We start from the raw sequence: 10,313 nt of genomic DNA, 5'->3' as shown, positions 1-10,313 counted from the left end.
GATGGAACACCTCTCCTATGAGGAAAGGCTAAGGGAATTGGGATTGTTCAGTCTGGAAAAGAGAAGGCTTCAGGGGTGACCTAATTGAGGCTTTCCAGTGCCTGAAGGGGCTCCAAGAGAGCTGCAGAGGGACTTGGGACAAGGGCCTGGAGGGACAGGACACAGGGAATGACTTCCCACTGCCAGAGAGCAGGGACAGATGGGATATTGGGAAGGAATTCCTCCCTGTGAGGGTGCTGAGGCACTGGCAGAGGTTGCCCAGAGCAGCTGTGGCTGCTCCATCCCTGGGAGTGTTCCAGGCCAGGTTGGATGGGGCTTGGAGCAATGTGGGCTGGTGGGAGGGGTCCCTGCCCATGGCAGGGAGGGGGATGAGATGGTATTTAAGGTCCTTCCAACCCAAACCATTGTGTGCTTGAAATACACATACATATATGTGTGTGTACATATATATATATGCCTTAATACAAAGGGAGGGCTGAAATCAATGTTTCCAAACACTATGCTGCAGTACAACCCATATGTGTGTTTTAAAGTATGTGACAGTATCTTAGTGATTTGTCTCTGACCAGAACTGGAGTCCATGGAGTAAACCCCAGTTCTGCAGTGGTCGGGGCTGGTGTGTATCAGCCTCAGTGCAGAGTCAGGATCTTAAAAGCAAAACAAAATGAGTACTTTGAGTACTTGTTAGGTAGGAACACCAACACAGAAGTGTGCCAAAAAACTCCTGACATGTACTCTAAGATATCACAGAACTCCTTTGGTTGAAGCCTAAAAAGCAGAGCAAAGCAAATCGTTGTGCCTCCAGGAAATGACTTTGTTTCCGTATGCTCCTTCATAAGATGAGTGATAATTCCTAATTCCAACTTTTTGTTATTTCCTGAAAATAATTATGGGCAAGGTATTGTGTATTGTTTGTAATTGAGAGGAGAATGTTGCTCCTTTTCCTATTAAACTGCAGTGATTAGACAACACTTGGACATGACAATAACAATTAGAGCCCCATTGTTTGAAGGACCACATAAAGAAAGGAGAATCTCTGCCCTGACGGATTTGTGGGGAGGGTCAGATTATTACTACGCTACTTCCACAAAGAGGAACAGGAGCACAAGGTTCCCAACTCAGAAGTCCTGCAAACAAGCTGCAAAGGAGGCTGCATGGTCTTGAGTTCCAGGAGCAGGACACAGCCCTCCTTTGAGTCCAGGGTGTGGGTGAGACCCAGGGAGAGGGGTCTGGGGAGTCAGCCCAAGACATTCACCGCCAGGAAGGTGCAGATTTGCACTTCACCTCTTCACCCTGGCCAAGGAGTGGTAGAAATGCTGCTATCTCTCACCTACAGCAGCTCTGATAGTCCTTCTTTCCAGAGCATCCAGAAATGCATATTATCACAGGCTGGATTGAGTTGGAAGGAACCTTAAAGATCATTTACTTTCAACCACACCATGGGCAGGGACACCTTCCACTTGAAGGGAATTGGATCCCTTCTCCACACCAAGCAGCACTGCCAGCTCTGCCTGAACCCCAGTCCAGCTATGGAACAGTTAACCTCCCCCAGCTGTGAGCTAATTACTCCAGGATATTACAAAATACTGTGGTTTCTCAAGTTCTAGACTCTTGTTTTTTAAACTTGAGGCAAGTGTGAAAAATACAGGCCAGTAGCAAGGGTTTTAGTGAAAAGCAAGTGCTTTAGTGGCAGGTTAATGGTTGGACTTGATGATCTTGGAGGTCTCCTCCAACCTTCATGAGTCCATGATACTAAAGTATTACCAAAAGTGTAATAGTTGGCACTGAGTTGAGGGGGAAAGGAGGAGAAAGATGGGAAGTTCACTCTGCCAGAAAACAAACCTTAAGCTTTCAGCAGTGGGAGAGAAGTCAAACATCTAAAAGCATTTAAAACCAGTCACATACCTTCATATATAGCTATGATTTCACGACTAATTAAATCTATCAATGTAATGAAATTTCAGACATTGGGCTGACCACATAAAAGTTATTTAGTGTCTGAATGATTACATACAGTTAATACACTGCACTATTAAACTGCCAGACCATTTGCCTTTTGCAAGAGGATTTCTGCCTCTGGCAGAGCTCAGAGCAAACGACATTCATGTAGAGAACAGTCCACAATCCTATTGCTCCCAGCTCTGCAGCTCTGCCCAAGCCAAGACACACAATAGATGAGCAATAAAAGAAAGGAAAATGCCAGTTCACCAGTACAGAATTCCTAGGGAGATGGGAATCTTCATTAGTGCTTAACTCCTCCTTAAATGCATATGAAATTATTTAAAATACATATTTTTGGCCCAGTGTTTGCCATTTTTTATGCATGGAAGGCAACAGACAAAAGAGATTTCCCTGCCAAGCTTCAAACCCCAAAGCTTAAAAAAACCCCAACAAAACCTAGCAGAACTTCCAATTCTAAAAACCCAAGTTATTTTCCATAGTTTCATCCTACAAAACGGTACAAGAGAAATAATTCCAGAAAATAAAGCTCAGCGTAGGTATTGTCCATAATTATTTTCAGGAAATAAAAGAACTAAAGGCATTAATTATCACTCAAATCATCTTTGGGTTATGAACAGCCAAAGGAGACGTGTAAGGAGGAGCTGTTCAAGGTGGAGTGACCTGCCATGCAGGTAAGGTGCAGCAGGAGTGAGAGTACCTGCAGAGCTTTCAGCACTCACCCAAAGCTGAAATATATAGACACCAAACACAGCAGAATCCAGTTGTTTTAGGAACTGAGTTAAAAAGAGCATCACACTTCAATCAGAGGATTAAATTACCACAGCTACACCCTCAAAATACCACTTTTTACCGAGAAAAAGTTTCAGTCCCAGGGAAACACATTCCAGGTTCACATCACATCATGGCATTTGTTGTTACTCAGTGCATGGTTAATGTGGCTGATCTCAAAGCTAGAAAGGGCACTCAGTGCTCTGTAAGAAGCCATTAGTGCCCTCAGAACCTCTTTTAGAGTCACTCAATTCCATTACTGTACAATGTTTGTCTGCCAAACTTAATCACAGCTGTTTAAATCCAAGATTAGCCAAGGTTAAGTCGTTAATATCACTAACAGACTAAGTTAAAGAAAGAAGACTACAGTATCTTCTTCCTCTTCCCAAAATAGGTGCTGGAATTATGATTACTTGAAAAGCAAAGATGGGTAAAGTTTCTAGATTAATTATTCCTGCAAGCAAAGCTTATTGCATATGTTTTTCTCCTTCATCATACACACAAAGCTCATATCAATGCAAGAAAAGTCAGAATAAAAGTAATAAAAAGAAGCATAATGTGCAGAATTAGATCTCTACCAGAGCCTGAAAGGAGGAGAATATTCCTTTAGTTCAGAGTATGTGAGTGCTCAGCAGCTGTCAGAATTCCTGCCTTCATTTCCCAGTGGATGAGCTCCCACTCAGCCCAGAAATCCACAATCTATAGGCTATACTTCTAGAATTCCACCTGATGGCATATCTCAGCTAAAGATCCTGGGAATGCTTCCTATTTTCCAATGCTTTCTCCAGCCTAGTCCATGCCACCCACAGTGAGGTCACATGGATTCCCCTGCAGTTGTTTTTCCTTTCAAGTTAGCAGTAAAATTCCCATTGACTTCTTACTGCTCACTTGGAACACTTCAAATGGAAATCAAAGCATAAAAACACTGATATAAAACCCCAACATTATGGAGCCAATTACTCAATTTAGCTTTTAGCCTGTTCACTCACAGATTAATGTTTATGAGTTCTTGTGGGTTTTCAACTTCTGGGGCTTTTTTCAAGGTTATATAGCAAAGATGAAAAGAAATCAGGAGATATTTTAAGCTTCTACTGTTCCTCTCTTAGATAAGCAGTGAAAAGCTGCTCGTTTTGCTTTCCTGCCTCTTCAGGGAGTTCAGTAATAAGAGTCAGAGCATCTACATATGGTTAAAGATGGTTTTTCTGCTGTTCTGCACTTACCTCATGCGATAATGGAGCCTGTAGGATGTTTTTTCATCTATCTTAAACACCTGGTTTGGTGCATACCAGAGCCTTTTGTTCTCGTCATACAGTGCAAAGAGGTTATGGCACAGAGGAGACACAGCTGGCAGGGAAAAGGACACAAACCTATGAATCACAAGGCTACAATGCATGTGCACACCCCAAAATACAAATACCTGACCATGCAAAACAAAGCATGAAAAGAAACTGACACTGGGATTAAAGACAAAGGTTAGACAGTCAAGGGTGAAGTGAAACTATAACCTGCACATTTTGCTGTGTATTAAACTCCATTAAAGCTGTGCATCACTTCATTTTGTTGAGTATTAAACAGCTACTGCCAATATTAAACTGGCTCTGGAATACTGATTTAGCCAAAGATTGAGAGGAAATGAGTTAAAATCTTGACTTTTTCCAACCCACAGGAATGGGAGTTTTAACAAACCCACTCAGCAATATCACAACTTTGTTCTCAGGTTTGTTCTATGAATAGATTTTACCCCCATAGTTGAAAGAAGGTTTTAGCAAACAAGCAGAAAGCCTAAGGTGCCATTTTTCCTTTGCTAACTCAGATGGTTTCCACAAAGAACAGACTTTGACTTCTATGTCTAGGCTGACCTGCTTTTACCTTTGCACTACCTCATCCTCGAGCAAAACCAGGCTGTGGTATGTTACAGGTGTGTTGTTTGAATTCCCTGCCCCAGGTTCCTGCAGCACCCACTGTGAAAGGAAATCAAATCTGAGCAGCCTAACATAGAATTTCACAGAGGTGGGGTTGGGCAGCCACTGCCTTCTGCTGGGAACAAGCAGGATGTAGATGCCATCAATGGTTTCACACTCCAGCTGTGGTTTCAGCTGAGAACAGACCTGCTCAAATGGGCAAAACTTCTGCGCTTCACTGCTGTATGAAAGCAAGAGAAGGTAGAAAGAATTCCCTCAAGGAAAGCTCTTTAGATCATTTCTTCAAGGGTTTTAAACTTGCAGCAGAGATCTCTGGGAGCAGCTGCACAGTATGTGAGCTCACATCCCTCCAAACAGCAGCAGCAAACTGCCCCTGAAGGGTGACATGAGTAAGTGGATGTTAAGTACTCCCTTTCATTAAAAGGATTCAAAAACAACACTTATTTGAGTATTTATTTGATGAGGTTGATTCCCACCAGTTCTATCTTTCCAATGGAAGAGAAGCAATTAGGCAAAAGAACTGGAGGGTCCTCAATGTTACAAGAATCAAGTGAGGTCGGAAAACATTTTAAAGCTGCAGGAAAACCCACACTCAGTTCACCTGTTTATACGTTCACATTCACCACTCTGAGTGAGCTGAGTAACAGTGTTCCACAGGGAACACAAAACAGGCATCAGGGCAGGAAAGAACCTTAGAATTGTGAATAGAAAAGCACACTGGTTTATGAGATCAAACACAGATTAAATCCACCATTTCCTGCAGAGTCACAGATATTTTTGACTACTTCGCTGAGTCACAGACCAGAGTGACAACACCATAAACCTGCATTCTCCATTTATGTGTTGGCACAGTTGTGGGCAGTTCTGGCAATCTGAACTCTCTGCAAAGAAGTGTCAAGTTGCAGAAAACTGAAACTGGAAAAGTAGCAAATAGGTTTTGGCTTCTTTAGTTTTAATCAGCTCTGACTAAAATGGTTTACAACATAGGAGAAATCCTGACATGTCAAGTATGTGTATGAGGTAAAACAAGCTTTGTGCTGACTTAATTGTGTATGGTGTCTCTTCTTCTCTTGGAAGCATCCTGATCATCCCCCCCCAAACCAAAAATCAGTGCCTATGTCTGCCAGAAACCAGGGTGGGAGGTCATGAATTTATGTGAGTCTCAAGACAGCCTCTCCCACCATTTCTTCCACTCCAAGCATGAAGCTGTCTCAGGGGACAGAAAAAAGTTCTTCCCCCAGAGGGTGTTTGGGCACTGGAACAGCTCCCCAGGACAGTGGTCACTGCCCCAAGCCTGACAGAGCTCATTTGGTCAATGTTCTCAGGCACAGGGTGGATTGTTGGGGTGTCCTGTGCAGGGCCAAGAGTTGGATTGGATGATCCTTGTGAGTCCTTTCTATTGGACATATTCCATGTGTCCAAGCAGTTTAAGAACAGCCCAAACAGCCCCTTGGCAAAGTTTCCATCCCAGACCACATAACAAGTGTATCTCCTCTACAAACCCTGACTGCCATGCAGAGGATGCATCACTTTCAGTACTGTCAGGCCTTGCCACTGAGAACTGAAAACAAACCCAGCTACTCACAGCACTTCTTGGCAGCTTCGATGCACAGCTCCTCTGAGGTGAACTTGCCACTGCTGTAGTAAATTGGGGCTTTGTCTTGCAGGTAGAAGAGGATTTCTAAACCCTGATGCTGAGCTTCCAGGTTTACTTCACTCTTCTTTGTGCTCCTCATCTTTGCACAGAAAGCCATGGCTTTGCAATCTTCTTTTACATTTAGATACTGAAAGGGAGAGGGAAAATGGACACGGAAAATGTGAGGGAGAGTTTGGATATTTGTCAGGACACAAATCCAGCACTTGATGAGGCTACTGCTTACTACTATGGGTCAGGCACTACATCTCTCACAACCTTCATGTTGGGAACCTGATTATCCAACCCCAAGGAGATGAAAGGTAGAAAAAGAAATGTCAATGGTTATTCTGGTTCTGAGAACTCTGTTCCAAATAATTCCCTAGTCTTCTGCTGGTTCCACAACTTTCTAGAAGGTTTCTCTTCTTCCTGTAAAGCATGAGTAACTTTCACATCCTTAAGCACCTAACTGGCTGAAAAGCAACATTTGTGGTCGAGTAATATAAAAGTATAATTGAGTAATATAAAAGTATAATTTATGTTTCCTTTTTTAAAGAAAAAAAAATCAGCTCCTATTTTTACAATCCCCTTAACAGTTTCACATTTCTGATTGTTTTCTCCCCTCTCACCCTTTGTGTTTTAGACTCCTGATACTGAATGAGTCATAGTGACATAAGCTTCATTGGCAAGTTGTTTTTGATTACTACTTTTCTCTCTCTCCAGAAGGAAGGAGCAGCACTGAGTAGGTTTAATGCAAGAGGTTTCAGACTGCCAAGAATTCACACAAGACAGTTCTGACTCGAAAGAAAATGCATTTTGTGTTCTATACCCAGTGCTTAACTAGAAAGAGCAGAAAGGAAACAGATCACTGGGTTATTTGAGGTCTGTGTTCTATGTTTTACTAACTAACAAGTGTCCAAACCACCAGTTCTATAGTTTATGAAACTAACCCTCCCACAGCAAAACAAACTAACCACCCCAGAGCTGAAAAGCCAACACACCTGCATTTATGGTACTGTTGGATCTTCTATGCAGCTGAAATGGATTGTGCTCACACTCTCCAGGAGCAGCTTGACCCTCACTGGAAGAAAGGGAAAACAAAGATTGTCAGGAATGGTTTTGTACAGCTTGAGGCAAAAATTAAATGGTCAGGCTGAAGAAATGCCACTTGCAATCCAAAGGAATCTTTCCATTATTATAATTGAGATCCAGACCGAGTCTCAGCCAAAGACAGTCACAGCAAAGCATCCACTGGTTTCTTTTGGTTCTCTGGGGGCACTGGCAGAGCTGCAAACAAAAACCAAGAAGAAGGTCTTGGCCATCTATTGGGATTTTTTCATATCTTCATATTTTTCATATTTTCAGCATGGGTCACATGTATTGCAACCCTCAGCTGTGACAACACAGCAACATCCTCCTCTTCACTTTACCTCCTCCATGGCTTTTGAAGTCACTTCATTCTTCACATTTTTATCTTAATATTGCTAATTCTAACTCTTCCCTACTCTCTGCTGTTTATTCCCCTTCCAGATTATCACTGTTCAGCTTGGAGAAGAGAAGGTTGTGTGGAGACCTCAGAGCAATCTGGCAGGATCTGAAGGGGCTCCAGGGAAGCTGCAGAGGGACTCTGTGTTAGGAATTGCAGGGACAGGACAAGGAGCAATGGGGAGAGACTGACAGAGGGAAATTGAGATATCCGGCAGACGTTTTCCCTGTGAGGGTGGTGAGACACTGGCACAGGTTGCCCAGGGAGGCTGTGGCTGCCCCAACCCTGGCAGTGTTCAAAGCCAGGTTGGATGAAGCCTTGAGCAACCTGCTGTGGTGGGAGGTGGTGATCTCTAAGGTCCATTTCAACCCCTTAACATACTACGAATCACTTCAGAAGCAGGTGGGGAAAGCGTGGGCACCTCTCCCTAGCCACAGTCCTGATGGTAGAGCATAGAGCATCAAAAAGAGGTGGCATGGTGGAAAGGGACAGGCGTACATGTCTTTCTAAAGGTGGCCAGGCTGCTCCTCTCCCACTGGCATGGGAATTGGCCAGATAAGGAAAGAGTCTGGACTTCTTGGAAGAGGAGGAGGATGTTGGACTCTGTTCTGTACCTCCACAGGGACTCCAGTGCTCTGGCACTGGGCCTGTGTCACTGTCTCCATGCTCTCAAGGGCAAACCAACCCATTTGCTTCTCCTGGGGAAGTCACTAATTAAGTGTGACAGTGAACTAAATGTGACAAAATGTGTCTAAACTAAGCCTGACAGCACTGCTGGTTTGGGAAACATAACCCATCACTCATCTGAGCCTGAAAGGCTCCTCCATTTCCAGTCTCCATCCCTCCTTTTCTTCCTTCTACCTTACCTCTGCCAAAATAGACTTAAACTAAATGTGTATTGGTTTATCTTCGACACCATGAGGCCTTGATCTGGTATAATATACTTCAACAAATGCTGCTTTAAAAGCCTGAGGCTTAGCCTGAAGAGAGCCTGACACTGCCACACAAGCTTCCCTTGTGCTTAGGAAGTGCCCAAATGTGATAATATGATAGAAAACAAATACCATTTAACAGCACAGACATATTCACAATTAAATTGCATGTTCCTTCCATCCCTGCCACTCAAATGCTGAATCTGAGTTTCCAGACACATTCCCTTGGCAGCAATATGGGGAAGAAGTGATTGAGAACATGATTACTGGAACATGCAAACAGTAAGGATTTCTGCACAGCACCATGAAATTTAAATGCAGAAGGTTAAAGATATTAATTTGAATCTAATTGAAAATACCTCCTTTTAAATGACATCTCTTATAGCTGAAGCTCAATATGTTTTAATGTCTGCGTGGCCATGATATAAAAGAGATTCTCCAGATGTTTTAACATGTTGGGGGGAATAGAAAACCATTGCCTTCTTGCAGATTCATCAATCAAACTTGGTGCTTTTCAACAGAACATTCCTTGGTTTGGTTAATAGCTCCTGCTCTTGGTTTTAATCACAGCAATTCCCAGAATCCTAAAACCCCTTAAGTGCTGCTTCATTTACAACACACCCTGGGGGATGAACCAAACAAACCAACAAATCCAATCTCTATATTTACTAACAAGTTTTCCAGATATTCCCATGCTCAGTGTCAGGAATTCACATCTTAAAAATGTATCTTCGTCTTTCAAAGCCTCCTTTGACCAAGCCAAAATCCTGCTCTGTCTCAGCAACCCTCATCAGTCCTACACAGCAACAGTATGGTATGGCCAGAACAGCATTAGAGCAGCTGCTCCAGACCCTGGTGCCCACAGGCAGCATCCAAGAGGCAGCTGTGACTGTCCCTTGTGAGTGTCCCAGTGCAGGGCTCACCTCAGCCCCATGTCTGTGACTCAGCTTCCCACTGGCTCTCTTGCAGCCTCAGGCATCATACTGCACAGCCCTCGTGCTTCACCCCCTAACTTCGAGGGGGATTTTAATCCTTTGCCACTGAAAAAGTTTCAGAGCCTCATCAGATTGTTATTTGTGTGTCTTTTGCAGATTAACAGTTTCATAGTATGTTAAGGGGTTGGGATGAACCTTAGAGATCATCCAGTCCCAACCCCCAGCCCTGGGCAGGGACACCTCCCACCACACCAAGTTGCTCAAGGCTTTAGCTTTGAACACTACCAGGGTTGGGGCAGCCACAGCCTCCCTGGGCAACCTGTGCCAGTGTCTCACCACCCTCACAGAGAAAACATCTACCTAATACCTCGATTTCCCTCTTTCAATTTCTCCCCATTACTCCTTGTCCTGTCACTGCAGTTCCTAACCAAGAGTCCCCTCTGCAGCTTCCCTGGAGCCCCTTGAGACCCTGGCAGGTTGCTCTGATATCTCCACACAACCTGCTCTTCTCCAGGCTGAACAGCCCCAACTCTCTCAGCCTGTCCTCGTAGGGAAGGTGCTCCAGACACCTGATCAGCTTCCTGGCCTTGCTCCAAGCATTTCATGTCCTTCTTACGCTGGCGACACCAGAACTGTGTGCAGTACTATTATCTCCCTCATGTTTTCCTGATGCAT

The 10,313-nt window shown here is 43.8% G+C and overlaps 1 protein-coding gene across 1 annotated transcript in view; it reads right to left on the bottom strand.

Annotated features, from left to right (window-relative positions):
• The window catches only part of JAK1 (Janus kinase 1), a 22,247-nt gene extending 15,817 nt beyond the window's left edge, over positions 1-6,430 (bottom strand). Inside the window, exons 1-2 of the mRNA XM_009077245.1 lie at positions 6,238-6,430; positions 3,951-4,074 (exon numbers count right to left, since the gene is read on the bottom strand). Coding sequence (XP_009075493.1) covers positions 3,951-4,074; positions 6,238-6,406 — 293 coding nt within the window. The 5' untranslated portion in view covers positions 6,407-6,430. The remainder of the gene's footprint in view (positions 1-3,950; positions 4,075-6,237) is intronic.
• Between the last annotated feature and the right edge of the window lie 3,883 nt (positions 6,431-10,313).

Source organism: Acanthisitta chloris, unplaced genomic scaffold (genome assembly GCF_000695815.1).
Source record: "Acanthisitta chloris isolate BGI_N310 unplaced genomic scaffold, ASM69581v1 scaffold32646, whole genome shotgun sequence".
NCBI classification, from domain to species: domain Eukaryota; kingdom Metazoa; phylum Chordata; class Aves; order Passeriformes; family Acanthisittidae; genus Acanthisitta; species Acanthisitta chloris.
This window is presented reverse-complemented; position numbering and strand designations above follow the sequence as displayed.